General features: G+C 45.3%; 1 protein-coding gene across 1 annotated transcript in view; it reads right to left on the bottom strand.

The window, feature by feature from the left end:
* Positions 1-18,057, bottom strand: part of acap3b (ArfGAP with coiled-coil, ankyrin repeat and PH domains 3b) — a 254,796-nt gene that overhangs the window by 4,685 nt on the left and 232,054 nt on the right. The window contains exons 13-23 of the mRNA XM_052039028.1: positions 17,648-17,748; positions 16,510-16,621; positions 12,652-12,860; positions 10,659-10,728; positions 10,476-10,570; positions 8,720-8,934; positions 6,842-6,940; positions 6,099-6,191; positions 4,543-4,763; positions 2,949-3,058; positions 899-1,009 (exon numbers count right to left, since the gene is read on the bottom strand). Coding sequence (XP_051894988.1) covers positions 899-1,009; positions 2,949-3,058; positions 4,543-4,763; positions 6,099-6,191; positions 6,842-6,940; positions 8,720-8,934; positions 10,476-10,570; positions 10,659-10,728; positions 12,652-12,860; positions 16,510-16,621; positions 17,648-17,748 — 1,436 coding nt within the window. The remainder of the gene's footprint in view (positions 1-898; positions 1,010-2,948; positions 3,059-4,542; positions 4,764-6,098; positions 6,192-6,841; positions 6,941-8,719; positions 8,935-10,475; positions 10,571-10,658; positions 10,729-12,651; positions 12,861-16,509; positions 16,622-17,647; positions 17,749-18,057) is intronic.

Here is an 18,057-nt window from a genome sequence, read left to right as displayed (position 1 = left end):
AAGAAGTCAGATGGGGTCTTTAATCTAAAAGTTACAATCCACACTCAAGTTGTAATGGACCGTGGACAGAGTATCAGAGCTGAGGCAAATCCTGCCTCTTGTCTGCTACATACATACAACACTTCTGGTTGTACCTTGGTTTTGGGAATTTAGACTAGGCTCAGCACAGGAAACACCAGGAGGCCTCGGACTGGCTTCTCATCATGCAAAGGACCCACCCAGGCCCCATAAGATGTAGGAGCAGAATTAGGCCATTTGGTCCATCGAGTCTGCTCCGCCATTCAATCAAGGCTGATTTTTTTTCAACCCCATTCTCCCACCTTCTCCCCTTTACCAATCAAGAACCATCGATTTCTGCCTTAAATACACCCAATGATTTCACATCTACTGCCCTCTGTGGCAATGAATTCCACAGATTCACCACCCACTGACTGAAGAAACCCTCAGGCTCTACAGTAAAGGGTAATAAGAAGATGGGGTAGGAGCCAGTAGTGGTCAGGAGAGAGGGAGGGGCAGATCTAATGCCTGTGGTCTCTGATTTCCCCTTCAAGAGAACATTTCTGGGCTTCCCAGAAGAGTCTTCACTCAGTCTGCAGTTTGACAGCCTCTCAGAGGCTTTGCCTGCAGGGAGCCCGCAAAGTGGGTAACCCCGAAACAGAGTGCTTTGGAAAATGACTCAGGGATTGATCAGGGGGCTGCTGTTCCCCCAGCAGGAAGAATTTCAGAATCACAGCACAATTCAACACTTGCCAATCACAAGCAAACATCTTCACACTTGATAACAGGAATTGAGGATTTGAAGTGGCAAAATTCACAATGGCCATTAAGCAATACCAGAGGCAGCAGGTTTGAAACACGGTAACCACGTCACACAACAGTAGTGGATAAAGAGACTCACAGTGTCACTATGTCAGCATTGGCAGCTTGAACAGCAATGCTGAGTGGATCCTGCCCGTCATCATCCACTGCGTTCTGATTGGCTCCTCGCTTGAGAAAGAGACATACCTGGCTGGAAAGGGTTTTAGACAAAGTAAGGACACACATGCTTCACATTAACCCTCACCAAAAACCAAATTGCACCAATACAGCATTTTTAATACATCAAACGTTCCCAGTGCTTGGCACGCTGCTGACTACTTCGTTGCGTTGGGGTATAATCTTAAACTAACCTCATCAATTGTGAGGGATGGATTCAGGAAACACCCACAATTCAAGACTAGAGAATCTGGGGGCTAAGTGAGACACAAGCAACCCACCCCAAAATTACAATTACTTTTAGGGGCAGGAATGCATACATTTCCCATACATCAAGGAGGGCTGAGTGTGCTGCTCTGAAAGCTGGCTAACTGGAAGCCCAGTACTCGCTGTTTGTTGGAGTGATAGGGATACAAACTCATCCCTTGGTTGCATGTGCTAGATAACGTAATGAAACGTTTGCACGTTGAAGTCCACTTCCGAAATTTGGTCCCCTTGACCAGACTGATCCTTGTACTTGATTGAATGCAGTCTTCTGCGAGCCAGTGAGTTTACTGGACAGCCATCCCTTTCCAAGTGGCTGAGAAAGCATGTCAAAGATGGAGCAGTCTATTGGGCTCCTTCAAAGCCCGAGTGTGGGGCAGGGAGGCAGGAGGGAAAAAAAAATTAGAAACTAAAGCTTGCAAAGTAAATAAAGAGCGAATAAAGAGAGCCTTGGAGGAAAAGTAATGGACAACAGTAGATGCTTTCCTTCCCAGTGTTTATACTTTCTGATGAGCTCAGCTCTCCTTAGTGCGATAGTGAGAAAGCTAATTTGACTGCTGAGTAGCACTGGAACCATAATCTTATTGTCAGTGCATAGAGCCCAAAATCCCACAAATCTGATTGGCCCAGAGAGATAAGAACATTCTGAATCAGTTGCCAAGCTACAACAACTTGCATTTAACAATCAAAAACCTTTAATGTAGGAAAATCTCCAGGGAGCTTCACAGGAGGAAGAGGAGAAAAAAAATACTAAGCTCAAGAGACAATGGAGAGAAATTGGTCACCAGTGCTAAATAGAACGATTGGCTGTCTTTTGTACTCACCTCCTGAGTGTGGGCTCCAGTAAATAAAATAAGAAATAAAAACACAGTAGGCTATTTAGCCCCTTGTGTCTGTTCTATCATTCAATAAGATCATGGCTGACCTACCTCAGCAGTACCTTCCTGCACTAACCCCACATCTCTTAGTTCTCTCGCAGTGGAAATGAATGAACAGGAGGACAGTACTAGAGCACTTACAAAGCAAGTGACCAGAGACCAACTTCTCCCCATTAGAAGCGGTGATGTGGCAAGTATGGAAATTTAAAACCAAAGGTTTAAAGGAAGAATGGGAGCTGGAGAGTATTCTGCTGGGTGGGAGCTACTTGATAGAGAGTGGGGAAATGAGTAGGGCGTGGGAGGGATTGGTGGGAAGGGCGAGACTGCAGTGATAGGGTCACAGAAGGAATTCACCGCAAGAATGAGAATCTTAAACCCGAGATTGTGGGGCATGTGGGAGACACCGGATCAGTGGGAGGTGTGAAGATCAAGTACAACTTGATGCAAGGTAGGATTCAGAAGATTGAGTTCTGGATGAGCTGCAGATTGTGGAGGATGAGGTACTGGGCAGGAGATTGCTACAGTAACCGGAGTTATCAAAGGCAGAAGTGAGGTGACTTGCTGGATAGCGATGAGCTTAGAGATGGAGAGGATACAATGTTGGAAGTTTTGTTTTGGGGTTGAGGGTGACAGGTTGTGAACAGTGCAATACAGGCTGAAGACACTGCTTGGGAAGGGGCCAATGGCATTCATTTTGTGGCTCCTCAGTTGCGGAAGCAATGGCTCATCTAAAAAAAAACAAACACAGAAGATAAAATGCCTTACAAAGGATTTTGCTGCTCTGCAGATGCTTTACTGGCAGCCTGAAAAGAATTAGTAAATGTTCTTTACCCAGTGTGTCCCAGGTAGGTAGCATGGTGAATCGGGCCACGCTCATGGATGTCTTTTTGATTTACATCAGCACCATTCTGCAGTAGAAATTCACAAGCGACAAGTGAACCCTGTTGAAGACAAATGCATCTGATAAAGGACCGTCTATCCAAGGCAAAATCTCTCCCATTGACCCTCAATTTTTTTTTTAAAACAGATGCACCATAGAAAGCGTCCTATCTGGATGCATCACAGCTTGGTATGGCAACTGCTCTGTCCAACAGTGCAAGAAATTGCAGAGGTTTATGGAACAGCTCAGTCCATCACGAAAACCAGCCTCCCTTCCATGGACTCTGTCTAATCTTCCTGCTGCCTCATGAAAACAGCCAACATGATCAAAGACCTCTCCCACCCCGGACACTCTCTCTTCTGCCCTTTCCATCGGGCAGAAGATACAAAAGCTTGAAAACACACACTACCAGGCTCAAGGACAGCTTCTATCCCGCTGTCATAAGACTCTTGAACTGAACTCTTGTATAATAAAAATGAACTCTTGACCTCTCAGTCTACCTCACCATGGCCCTTGCACCTTATTGTCTGCCTGCACTTTGTAACTGTAACACTACGTTCTGCATTCTTTTATTGCTGTTCCCTATGTACTACCTTGATGTACTGTTGTTTTGAAATGATCCATATGGATGGCATACAAAACAAAGTTTTCCACTGTACCTCGGTACATGTATAAACCAATTACCAAATAGAAACAAAGACACTGCAACAACAATTATTGGATAAAGAATGAATGGACAGAGTGCAAGATCTGTGCGATTTATTTACAGAGTCAAACAGCACAGAAACAGGCCCTTCGGCCCACCTAGTCCACACTGACCCTGAGCACCTATTTACACTAATCCTAAACAAATCATAATTTATTCTCCCCACAAGTCCCATCAACTCCCCATAGATTCTACCACTCACCTATACAATAAGGGGCAATTTATAGTGGCCAGTTTAATAAAGTTCTACTTTATAAAGTTCAAAGTCTATTCCCCCATCCCTGAGCTCACTGGTACAACAGCCGCCAAAACCATTCTTTATCTGTCCCTCCCAATCCCAGGACATCTGCCCCTTAAAGGGTTAAGAGCAGCAAATTCTTTTCCAAGCTTTACATCATCCTCATTCGGAAATATCATATCTTCACTGTTCCTGTACCTTCTGATCTGGCTGCACTGTGGGATCACCTTTACCAGCCAGACCACTACATTCTCCTGGGCGACTTCAGACAGGAGAATGTCAGCCTTACCAACACACCCACAGCCAAAGAGTGAAAACAAAACCCTCCTGTACTTAACCTGGTTCATCATTCTTCATCCATGATCAGGGCAAAGGGACTGAAGGACTATCTGACCAAAGGCTTCACTGCTGGGACCTGTGCCATACTTCTCACCATCTACACATGTAGTGACATCCACACCAGTGCTGAGATACAGGCCAGTTCACAGTATCACTGCCCCTTCTAGTTTTTTTTAAAACAAGAAACTTCCATTACTCTCTTCTCAAACCAATGATCTTGAACACTTGTCATAACAAAAAAAAAGGAAATGCACAAACCCACCCCAATGACTGCTTGGATCAGCGGGGTTTTATTTTCATCTTCATCGTTGACCCAGTTGACGTCAGCCCCGTGTGCCAGTGCCTCGGCCATGACTGCCAGATTGCGGGCCTGAGCTGCCTTGTACACCAGGATCCCAGGGTGTAGTTCTCGGAGATCTTCAGAGTCGGAAGCTTCTGGCTCAATCTCTGCCTCGCCACTCGATTCCTCCGAAACTTCACTCACTGCCAACAGTGAAAAGACAGTCAGCCACTTCTGCACATGTCGGCAGGCATTTGGATTAGAGACATAGTGGGGCACAACATGTTAAACTGGGGAGGAGGGTCGACATAATCTGCATGGATTGACTTCAGTTTAATTGAGAACAAGGCAACCCCAATGTGCAAGGCTGAGCAACACTGAGCATTCGAGCATGCAGTGTGCTGGGGTAATGTTCTGACTCTGGGTCATTTGTTCAAAGCTTTGCCTGGGAACTGCACACATTGAAAACTCCCTGCACAAGATTTTGTGACCATTCTTGACAAAGGGACACAGACCTGAAAGCTCACCTCTGGTTCTCCCTCCTGTCCTGCAGAGTATGCCCAGCATTTTATTCTTCCAGTATTTGCAGCTTTTTTGCTTTTCAATTATTGTAGGGCTTGACCATTATTATTGTACTGACATCCACACCAGTGCTGAGATGCAGGCCAGTTCACAGTACACAGCATGTACGGAGTGTTAAAGAGTACGTAAGATCTGTGCAATTTATTCACGAAGTCAGAGTCACACAGTACACCAACAGGCCCTTCTGCCCACCTAGTCTGTACTGACCATCAAGCACCAATGAAACTAATCCTAAACTAATCATAGTTAATTCTCCCCACATTCCTATCAACTCCCCCAGATTCTACCACTCACCTCTACAATAAGGGGCAATTTACAGTGCCAACTAACTATCAACCTACTTTATAAAGTTCAAAATCTATTCCCCCCTCTCTGAGCTCACCGGTACAGCAGACACCAAACCATTCTTTAACAGTCCCTCCCAATCCCAGGGCATCTACCCCTCAAGGGGTTAAGAGCAGCAACTTCTCTTCCAAGTTTCACAACATTCTCATTTGGCAATTTACGGTGGCCAGTTAACTTAACAACCTTCATTTCAAATAAAGTGTAACAGATTGCACTTTAAAGATTTTCCCGGCTTCCAAAGTTGATGACCCAACGTGGTGCCCTTCCACAGATGCTGCCAACTCTCTTCAGATTGCCTGAGTGGACCGTCTGCCAAAAGACAGGTGGTCAATGAGCGTCAACAGGTCGGTCAATCTCAAGATGAATCACAACCCAGTTTTTCAAGTCTTCACATAAACCAATGTACATCTTCCAGCTGCATTACTGCACAGCATTCGGGAGTGCTGACCAGTCAAGATCATGGTTTAACTTTTGAATGCCTTTTCAAGAGAGACACTTAAAGAGAATTTTGACACATAATATGTATTGCTGGAAGGAAGGCGTTCTGTGGCCCAAAAGGATTCCAGGAGCACCTACTGTACCTTTTCGGAGAAGTCGGCAATAGGACTAACCTTCTTCAGTGACACTGTCCACAACTGTGCCGAAGACCAGGATGTCGGTGCTGCCATCAGTGCTCCCGCCGAGTCCACTGTCGCTGCTCAGACCTGCGGGGCCAGGAGGCAGAGAACAAGACAAGATCAACACCTGCAAGCTGACAGAGAACGGCGAGAGAGCAAGTGGTGGGGACCAAGAGACTGGCACACAGCAAAACCAGTCACTGGGTGTCATCACATATAGAACACTACAGCACGGTACAGGCCCTTCTCCCCACGATGTTGTGCTGACATTTTATCCTGCTCTAAGATCTATCTAACCCTTCCCTCCCACATAGCTTCCTATTTTTCTATCATTCATGTGTCTATCTAAGAGACTCTTAAATGCCCCTAATGTATCTGCCCCCACAACCTCTGCAGGCAGTGCATTCCATGCTCCCACCACTCTGTGTAAAAAACTTACCTCTGATATCCCCCTTATACCTTCCTCCAATCACCTTAAAATTATGTCCCCTCGTTTTGCCATTGTCGCCCTGGGAAAAAGTCTCTGACTGTCCACTCGATCTATGCCTCTTATCATCTTGTACGCCTCTATCAAGTCACCTCTCATCCTCCTCTCCAAAGAGAAAAGCCCTAGCTCGCTCAACCTATCATCAAGGGTCCTGGAAGCATGTGGTCTCTACTGTGTGTTCAGTCAGTGTCTACACTGTCCGTACGGTGCACAGGGCCAGCACAGAGGGTAATGAAGAGAATACACTTACTGCGAGGTCCTGCTGTTGTGTCGAAGTAAGAAAAGAGTGAGTCAAGCTCATCAGGGCAGAACAGCGAATCTCTTCGAAATTTTCTCTCCAGGGCCGCTGCTATGTTTTGCCAGGGTGACGGCACAGGAAGGAAAGGGACAATTAGCCAAGCCAGGAAATCATCGGGGGTACAATACAACATTGCTATTCCCTCTGTCCTCCGGTTCTCCTGCTGCTGCCCTGACGGACGGACTTGCATGGAGCAGCTCTGTGGGAACTCAGCAACCTTGACCCGTTGTAACGCGAGTCGAGACAGTGAGTATTCAATACAATTGGGGGTGGGGCAGAAACTGCCAACTGTGCCCAGATGGGGGCCACACACATTTCAGAAAAGGCCACTGCAGGGTTGTCCTACAAGGAGGAGATGGACCAACATTCGCTGCTGCTCACTGTAGTGGGGTATGCAGATTGGACGGGAAGCAGACACTGGAAGGGATCTGCCATGATCTTACTGAACGACAGAGCACACAAAAAAAATAGGACCAGGAGCAGGCCACCTGGCCCCTCGATCAATACAATTGTGGCTCATCTGCCCCAAGTTCCACCATCTTTCAAAAGTTTACCTACTCTCTAAATACCTCCAGTATCTAGCTTCCACAACGGCTTGGGCTAAGTGATTCACCTATCTCTGAGAGAAGAAACTCCTATGTCCCTCAGTCTTAAATGACTGCCCCTAATCTTGTAACTACGTTCCCTTGTTTAAGACTCTACTACTAGCTGAAATACCTCAACATCCACCTTTCATGCCCCCTAAGGATCTTACATGTTTTGTAAAATCACTCGTTTCTTCTCTAAATTTCAAAGAATACTTGTCTAACATTTTTTTTGTGTGATAGAACAGAGCTCTCACCCAAGGAATTAGCCTGGTGAATCTCTTCTGGACTGCCTCCGATGCTAGCATTGCCTTTCCTAAACCAGGGGACTAAACCGTACACAGTATTCTGGGGTGCAACCTCACCAACACCCTGTACAATTGTAACAATACCCCTCTACAATTTTTAGCCTCCAAACCCCTTAGCAATAAAGGCCAACATGCTAATGTATTTGCCTTCATAATTATTTGTTGCACAGGAATGCTAATGTTTTGTGTTTCATGCACAAGAATATATAGATCCCACTGTAGTCTGGTCTCACCATTTGCATAATGATTTGCCTTTTGATTCCTTCATTGATGTAGAGAGCCTCACACACTTTAAACCCCACTTGGCAAATTTTAACCCACTCACTCAATAGTTCCATATTCTGTTGCAGCATGCCCTCCCAACTTGGATACCTTTACACTCTGCCCTCTACTCCAAGCCTACATACTTCCACCAATATGGTGAACTCTTGTGCATCTGCCTATAATGTGGGACCTTATCACAATGTCTTCTGGAAATCCAAATGCAGCACATCTACTGATTCCTCTCCACTGAAGAACATTAGCAAATTTGTCAAACGTGATTTTCCTTTCATGAAATCACAGTGATTGGGTTTGACTGAAGAAATGACAAACTATTTCTTCCTTGATTAGAGATTCCCAGCATCTTCCCAACAAAAGGCACTAAACAATGCGGTCTGTAGTCTCCTGCTTTTTGTCTCATTCCCTTCTTGAACAAGAGCATTATATTCACGAGCTGGAGATGCAGCAGGACCCTCCGCTGCTTCTAGTTCTTAACAACAGAAACAGGAGCATGTCTGAATGTTCTTCCCCTGGGCGGTCACCAAAAGTGGGCTGTTGAGGCTGCCCAGTACTGTGGAACCAAATGTGTCCCGGGTGAGGAGGGATGGAAACAGACTTTAAGAACCAAACAGGAGGAAAAAATATAATGAAACGAAATGGAATAACTGGGCTCTCACCGGCTGCAAATGTTGCCGGCGACACGTTACCGGTATCCTGCCGGTACCTCCGCCGGGCCGTCGGTGCTTTAGTGGAGCTGTTGTGTCGTCGGCACTTCTTGACGCTCCATCGCCGCGGTTTCCTTTCGGTATCCGTAAGTGCTTCGGCATTTGGCAGCTTTTTAAGGAATTTCTTCTCCACGTATTTGGCTTTGATCCAGGCTTCCTTCTGCTGCCTGGAAGGTTTTGTAAAATTCAAAACGTCAGGAGCTTGCTGGCCACACTGAGCACACTCACAGGTGTAGGGTGAGAGTGGTGTCACAGAGCGGAGAACACCAGGCAAGCTCCAGAGGCTTTCCTGTCGTTCCTCTAGCAGTCAGGTTGCTTCTCTCTCTCTCTCTCTCTCTCTCTGAATCGATGCTGGGCCATGCGCACTTGGAAACAGATTCAGTTCCCAAGGTGTTACGTTAGTTATTTCCAACCCAACACTGCCCTTCGGTGTCCCTGGGCTGGTGTGGGGGTGGGAAGATAGATATCAGCCTGTACTACTTTACCTAATATAGATGTTGGGCAGAGACACCATGTTCTCACCCACAATCAAATATTCCCCATTTGGTTGAGGTGCCGGACTTGGTCTGTCATCTTGACCCCGTGGCATCTTGCAGCAGGTAGTGCTACTGCCTTGCAGCTCCAGCACCCAAGTTTGGTAGGTTAATGGGCCACTGTAAATTACCCCTCGTCCAGGTGAGTGGCAGGAGAATCAGATGGGGGCAGAATTTATGGGTGTGTGAGAGAACAGGTTACAGGGAAATAAGTGAGGGAATGGAATTGTTCCGAGAGCTGTCATAGACTCAATGGGCTGAATGACCTCCATCTATGTTGCAAGGAAAAATAAAAAACTTTTGAATGCAAAATAAAACTGAGTCCTACTAATGACATTCCTGTTTGCTGCAGGGCCAGGATTCTCTATTGCCTTTGGCAAAACTTGTGTCATATGAAAGCATCCTATCTGGATGCATCACGGCTTGGTATGGCAACTGCTCTGCTCAGGACCGCAAGAAACTGCAGAGAGTTGTGGACACAGCCCAGCGCATCACGACACCAGCCTCCCCTCCTTGGACTCTGTCTTTACCTCTCGCTGTCTTGGTGAAGCAGCCAGCATAATCAAAGACCCCACCCACCCAGGACATTCTCTCTTCTCTCCTTTTCTATCGGGTAGAAGATACAGGAGCCTAAGGGCACATACCACCAGACTTAAGGACAGCTTCTACCCCACTGTAATAAGACTATTGAATGGTTCCCTTATACAATGAGATGGACTATGACCTCACGATCTACCTTGCAGTGACCTTGCATCCTATTGCACTGCACTTTCTCTGTAGCTGTGACACTTTACTCTGTACTGTTATTGTTTTTACCTGTACTACATCAATGCACTCTGGACTAACTCAATGTAACTGCACTGTGTAATGAATTGGCCTGTATGATTGGTTTGTAAGACAAGCTTTTCACTGTACCTCGATACAAATGACAATAATAAACCAATACCAAGTAATGGCAACTTTTGCCCTCAGCAAGTGGAGGTGGATGGGCACAGTTTTGGAAGCATCTAGGGCTAGAAGGATGGGCATTAGATCCCCAGGGCTGACGGACTGGTTCAGTTTGGGCAACCAAACAACCATCTGGCAAGGAAGCCACCGCCGTAATTACAAGTCCACTGGCAACGAGAGCAGTATTGTTAACGAGGAATGGTACACAACTGACGTTTCAGACTGACCTTGTGCTGGTTGGCTGTGGTTTCTTCAGTCCATGCTCCCCACATCTGCCCTCGTAAATATGGTTAATTGTGTTGTTTCCAAGTTCACACATCAACTGAAAAATTAATTTTGCTGTAGAAATTCATTCCAAATAAAAAGAGTGAATACTTGTGAATTTTATCAAGAGTTAAAATGTATGTTACCTTCAGTAATTCTGGCTCCCAGGAGTCCAATGTGAGAGATCGAACCTTGGAACACTGAACTCCAAGACTCCTTTTTTTAATGTACAGAAATAAAGGAGAAACATCATAACCAAAAAAGACTTGTCAATCATTGTGAGGGAGAACATATCGGTTATGCTGTACAATTTCATCAAGTTATAATTCTTTCACAAAGCTTTGCTTGGTCAAGAATCCCGAGGGGAAGGTCAGTGCCCCTTTCTGTCTGCAGCAAGGGAAAAGGTTCACGGGGAGCCATGCCCTTCCCTCCTTCTCAGTGTGCAGGGCTCTGCACTCAGACTACAGACTAACAAAATCCACACTCTAATGTTGGAAAGCTATGGACCGATCAAGTGGATATGGAAAGTGCTGAAAATACTCAGTAGGTTGGGCAAGAGAAAGTGAGTTCATACTTCTGGATGATGACTGGAGACCAATTGAATGACATTTTGATCAGGGGACGCAATTGGTCTCACTCCTCTGTTCTTTCCTAGAGCCCAGTAAAACTCAGAAGATCAGCAAAGTTGTGCTCATTGGGTGAGGGATGACATTGGTGAGAAGGGAATCGCTTTCCACTTGTTGGAATCTAACTTCAGTGCTGCCCATCTCACCCTCTAGGGGTCTGCTCTAGTAAAAGGTTAAAACACAACCTTACCACAGCCAATCCAACACAAGCACTTAACGTCTTTCATCCCCAACACACCAACTGGTGTTAATACAATAATCTAAAACATCAAATATTGATGAATAACAGAGGTCACATGGAGTAACTATAATCAAATAATCCTGACCTGGATAAAGAACTGCACTGCACAGCCCGATCCCAGAGACACAGGAGACTGCAGATCCTGGAATATGGAGCAACACACAAAATGCTGGAGGAACTCAGCAGGTCAGGCAGCATTTATGGAGGGAAGTGAACAGTTGACGTTTCAGGTGTGAGCACATGGTCAAAGAGCAAAATGTCAAGTGTTCACTTCCCTCCATGGATGCTGCCTGACCTGCTGAGTTCAAGCATTTTGTGCGTTACTACAGCCCGATCCCAAATGTCTTATCGGAACATACACCTGACCCAACCCTGACGTGTACACTGGGTCCTGTCAGGTTTGGGTTGAGTACCCAGGATCTACCATCTCCAATCAGAAGAGGCAGCAAAACTTCCCCTTACACAACAGTCCGACATTTGTGGCCAATTGTGGCCTTAAGTGAGGCAACGTGAAGGCATCGCAAGTTAAATCTGATATAAAATGGTGAGAAGCAATACACAACTCAAACACTAATATTTCAAGGGTGGGTTTAAGCCATCACTGGACCATTACACCCCCAAAACTTGAAGTGGGCAGCTGGCTACTTCATCAATACACATCAAAACGAAAAATGTAAAAAAATTACAAATTCTTAAGGAATTATTTTTCTCCCCCCATAGGACGACTTAATCAAAGGGAGCAAGAGGTTGTTTTTCAGTGTGCTGTGTGTTTAATCTTTTTGTGGTTTCCAATGGGATCAGTCACTCTGGGGAAATTAAAACTGTGATTTGCTCCACTGAGTGGAACCAGCTGACCCCAAGGTCACAGGACGGCCTGAGGCATGCGAGGTAAGTGTCAGTGCCCTTGTTTAACACTTACGCTGTTGGCTGGTCAAGGGAAATGCAGGACGGAACAGGACAGCTCTTTATATAAAGTACCAGTGATGCTCAAACTTCAACAACAAATCCATATACAAAATGAAAACCAAATAAGCAAAAACTTTTATTCATGTACTTTTATTCCTGCCTTCCTTCCGAGTCTTTTCTCCCCCCAAGCATAACTTTCCATAACTTTCTCCTGCTGAAACTTTTAAATATCTTTTTCCTTCTGCCTCAGTAATTTTAACATTTCTCACTGGCTGTAAATGTGACTCTTCCAGCCAATGGAAAGCCCAGACATGGGCAGGATTAACTCCCAATCACATTCAAGAATTCAGAAATCTGGGACTTTACCGGTGAATTCCAGAGCACTCGATGCACAGTGTTATTCCGAGGTTGATGCTGGCCCACCTGGGATCGGCCTGGCCGCAGTCACAGCACTGGTCGTTGCCCGCGATGCCCTGAACCCGCTGCAGGATGCTCTCGCCTTTCACACTGCGGTCCCGCGAGTCGCTGGCAGAGTCGATGCTGCTCGTCGACGGAGATGCAGTTCTGTCCAGTCTCTGCGAGGAAGGCAGTGGCGCAGATTTAGATAGGAGGCAAGTCTGTTTCAATCTCACAGATAACTCAGCTGCCTGCCATTGGTTTACAAGTGGTGAACACAAGAACACAGGAGTGGAAGAGGCCGTACAACTCTCCAACCCAGTCAGCAGAGTCAAAGTTGAGCTTATTGTTATATGCACAAGTAGTTATGTACCGGTACAAAGAAAGACATACTTGCAGCCGCATTACAAACACATAGCATTAGAGACACAAAATTTACAAGAAAAACATATCAAACATAAATTATATAAAATTATACAAAAGGGAACACAATTAGAACAAAAGTCCACTGTAGTGCAAAGTGGTCATAGTTTTGGTATACTGAGGTAATGGTTAGGGTTGGGCAGGTTGGTTCAAGAACCGAGTGGTTTAAGGGAAGTAGCTGTTCTTGAACCTAGTGGTGTGGGAGTTCAGGCTTCTGTACCTCCTGCCCCATGGTAGCTGTGAGAAGACGACATGGCCCAGATGGTGCTATCATTCGGTAAGACCACAGCCAACGCCAAGCACACTTCCTCCCAAACACCATATCTCTAGATCTCTGTGGAGCCCAAAAATCAGCCTCTGGCTTGAATTATCTCACTGACTGGAAATACACAGCACTCTGGGGCAGAGTCCCAAAGATCCATTCTGCAAGCTGGGTTCTCTTGTGAAACAATTCAACACACTCTAATGTGATAAGGCACTTTGTAATTACAAGCTAAATAAAACCTTGTAAAATTATCAGTTGACATTCACAGATAACCTCATGTCTAGCAGAACATCCCGCTGAGACTGAAGTGCAAAACCGAAGGCTTGCTATACTTTCAGACAAGCCATCAAACTAGGTCCTCCTCGCTCTTGGGCAGACATGAAAAACCTACCACAGCCTTACTGGAAAGAAAAGCTGGGGGAGATCATCCCGGCTGCTGCCCCGGCCAATCCTGATCCTTCGATCAACATCACTCACACAGACGATCTTGTCACTTTCACACGGCTGTGGGATCAGGCGGGAAGCAGTTGCTGCACACGGCTTGAACTAAAATCACTAACGTTGTTGACAGCAAGTCAGAGATAATGCTGCTTCACATAAACAGTGACAGTGGACATGTCACACAATGTGTGTGACATGAAACATTAACAAGATGATGAAGTGTTTATCTTGCCTGCCACCACCTAATAGATAGCAAGTTTTAAGTAAAGCTACCGATGGAGGTCATGTTTAGTGTTACCTTTTACAGCTGGACTCCAGGGGCTGAGGCTCTCAGCACATCTTAAGACCAAATTGAGGTTAATTGACAAGTCTCTCTGTGGATTAGCAGCTAGCTATCTTGCAGAGAGGGCCCATCAGGGTAGAAGTTAAAAACTGTCCTTCTTAAAACAAAATGGACTTAGTTTTAATGCTGGTCAGTTAAGGTTTCTTGTTGTTTTATCAATATGACATACATACAAATATGATACATACTATCCACGTGTACTCCAAGTGCAATGTCTATATGTAGGTACAGGGAGTGACCAACATGGCAAATAGGACTTGAAGCTTAAAAGTGACAACTTTTCTTATGGTTAAAATAAAATGACTACCCTGCAGTAGATAATGTCAGCCAGTGATCAGTGGGAACCACAGGTTCTACCCGACTGTGGTCCAGAGACAGTGCATCGAGAACATCTTCAAGAGGTGGTGCCTCAAGAAGGCAGCATCCATCATTAAGGACCCTCAACATCCAGGACAGGCCCTCTTCTCGTTACTACCATCAGGGAGGTGGTACAGGAGCCTGAAGACCCACACTCAACAATTTAGAAACAGCTTCTTCCCCTCTGCCATCAGACTTCTGAACGGAGAAACAAAGGACTGCAGATGCTGGAATCTAGATGAAAAACACGACGATGCTGGAGGAACTCAGCAGGCCAGGAAGCATCCGTGGAGAAAAGCAGGTGGTCAACGTTTCATCCTCAATATTCCTTTTTCTTTGCACTATTTATTCTTGGCATTTATAGTATTTTTATGTCTTTGCACTGTACTGCTGTCACAAAACGACAAATTTCATGTCATACAAATCAATGATAATAAATCTGATTCTGAAAATGCAAGTGGGAATGGCACAGATACACTGATACCTCGCAGCATGTTCTTTGACAGTCAACAAGGTGCTCTTTATGCCTAGTCACTGTTTAATGCAATGAAAATAGCTACCAATCTGAGCAAAGAATCTTCCCCTCCGAGTCTCACACTATTTTGATTTGGGATTACATTGCTATTCCTTCGTTATCACTGGGTCTAAATCCTGGAACTCCCTCTCCAACAGCACTTCTGGAAGCACCTTCACCAGGAGGTGGCTGAACACCAACTCCTCACAGGCAGTTAAGAATGGGCCTTGCCAGTAGTGCCGAGATCCCAAAAAATGAGTAAATAGGTAGCTCCCATAAACAGCAATGTGATAATGAGAAGACAGTTTGTTTTAGTGACGTTGACTGAATGATGAATAATGGTCAGGACACTTGTGAATATGGAAGAAGTGCAAGAGAGTTATCTCATGCACCTGATGGAGCCAGGGTTTATTGACTTATTCAAAGACTGACAGCTCCAGAGTGCAGCATTCTCTCAGTAATGTTGCCCAGGTTTTGTGCTGATATCTGTCAAACGGGACTTAAGCTCACAGCATTGTGTTGGTGGCTAGGGTGCTACAGAATGAACAACACTTGCTGTGGCTGTGTTTTAGATAGCTCACAGTGCTTGGGCAAGATGTTACTGAGTTTTGGCATCCATAAAATATCACCTGACAACAACCAAAAAACGGAGGAGAAAAGGGACAAAGTTTCTCTTGTATCTCAAACAGCACTTAACAAATAGTTACGTGGAACATCTTTAACTTATCAAAACACTCTTGAGGATTGCCTTGAGGCTTTCAAACAAAAACTGATGGTAAGCCACACAAGGACTCATCAGGGCAGATGGCCAGAGATAGGTTTTAAGTAGATTCCTAAAACAGGAGAATGAGGTTGAAGGTTGGAAGGGTTTATGAAGGGAATTCTAGACTTTAGGACCCTTGCAGCTGAAGGCACCACTGTTGATGGTGGGGATAAGCCACAGGCCACAATTAGAGGAATCCTGGATTTACCCTGGAGGGATTTTCACAAAAAAGCAAAGTATTTTAAAGACTAGCTCATCAACATGAGGGTCAGGAAGCAGAGTTAGAGCACTGAAATCAGAGTTTTGGAGTTGCTGGAGGTTGGGAAGCAGGAGACCAGCCAGGATTACACTGAAATAGTCAAGTCCTGGGGTCCGAAAGGAAGAGTGAGGGTTTCAGCAACACACAAGGTGAGGCAGGAGTAAAGTCAGGTGATGACATGGGAGGTGGAAACAGTGAAGATGCAGTCTGAAGCACAACTTGGGATCAAATCTGATACCAAACTGCAAATAGTCTGGTGTAGTTTCACACTGGTGCCAGGGAAAGGGAGAGAGCGGCAGTTAGGGGATGGAGTCTGTGATGGGGCTGAAGATGCTGCCTTCACACTATTCAACATTCATTTGAAGGAGATTTCTGGTCACCCATGTACTTTGTGTCAGTCGGCCAGTGGAGGGGCCACGAGAGGGTGCAGTGGGATGAGAGCTGGAAGGTTGAACAGACTTACATTGATATAGTTATTGTCCGGGCTTTCTCTGTATGCAGTGGCAATGCTGGCCTGCACAGCCTGAATCCAGGCCAGTCGTAACTTTTCGGAGTCTGCCTGCAGCATACAGCTCCTGTGGAGAACAAGGGCATTGTCAAGAAACTATAAAAACCTAACCCAGGCAGTTGGATGATGTTCTGAAATCTAAAACTCAGATACCGTTACTTTCTATATGAGGCCACACTGTGCTTTAAGTTGCTTCGGTACCTTGAATGGATCATTGAAACGATACCTACGCACATGATGGAAGGATGAAGACCATTTCGTGCTGAAGTCACAGAGTCATACAGCATGAAAACAGGCCCTTCGGCCCAACTGGTCCATGCCAACCAAGACTCCCATCTAAATTAGTCCCATTTGCCCCTGTTTGGCCCATCTCTCTAAACCTTTCCCATTCATGAAAGCTCCTGTCCGATTCTCTTTTACGTTTTCAATGTTGTTAAGTAGGTAGGAGTGAACACAAGGAACATTTTGATTTGACACAGCAAAGTCACTGAACTTATCTTGGCCCTAAAACCATCCTCCCTTCTGAACCCAAGTCCGACCTAAAGTCTTATCTGTGCTTTGAGAACAAATCAAATTCACTGTGCATGTGAGAAACAGGGTGAGGGGGTGCACATACTCACTGTTGAAAGCCCAAATTCCTGCCTTGCTCCTGACACCTTCTCCAAGGACTGGAGACCCCACACAAGCAGGCTTGGCCAAGATAAGTACCACATACTTTGAAGGCAGTGGTTTGATATTCAATAACTTGGGTACAATTACATGTCTACAGGGGCATAAAACTTGCAAGTGTAGTAAACAAAGGGGAAGAAAGGGGGTGTGAAATGGGCAGAGCCACACAATTAAACACAGTTTGGTCAGAGAAGAAGCAAGCACCAAATTTTAAACAGTGGAGGAACAGAGGAGGAGGGAAGTGGTGGGGGTCACATACACATACTTTTGAAAGTGATCACACCATAAATGTTCAATATCCTCCAATTACTTTTTTATTAATCTTCCTGTTTTTATTTAACTGTGACATTTTTTAGGTTGGCAGATGGAAAGGGTTACCCGCTGAGATTGTGTACAGCAGTCGCCATTTCATCTGGTTACTCACTTATTTGGTGAAACAACTTCAAAGCAAAATCGCCTCTCGATATCCTCGCAGGGCTTGACGGAACAAAGCCGCAAATCATCGACCACAACCGTTAGTGCGTCCTGGAAGTCAGACAGAACAGACATCTCAAATGGCTGACAGCCCATGAAAGAAAGAACTTCATCCAATCAATAATTAAAGGAGCAAAGATGACACAGCCAGCAACATTACTTAGGCTGACCAGTGCGTGATTCAAGCATTCAGCCAAAGAGGTTCCTTGCTCTAATCCACAATCTACATTGTTAATTGGTCTCAAGCTGGGCAAAAGAATCAAAGAACCCTCAGTAGGTACTTGCTCCTCATCACTATGCTATGATTGCTTCTGATGAGTTTATGACCCAATATCAGACAGACCGAGTTCTGATACTAGC

This window comes from Pristis pectinata, chromosome 26 (assembly GCF_009764475.1).
Source record: "Pristis pectinata isolate sPriPec2 chromosome 26, sPriPec2.1.pri, whole genome shotgun sequence".
NCBI lineage: Eukaryota > Metazoa > Chordata > Chondrichthyes > Rhinopristiformes > Pristidae > Pristis > Pristis pectinata.
This window is presented reverse-complemented; position numbering and strand designations above follow the sequence as displayed.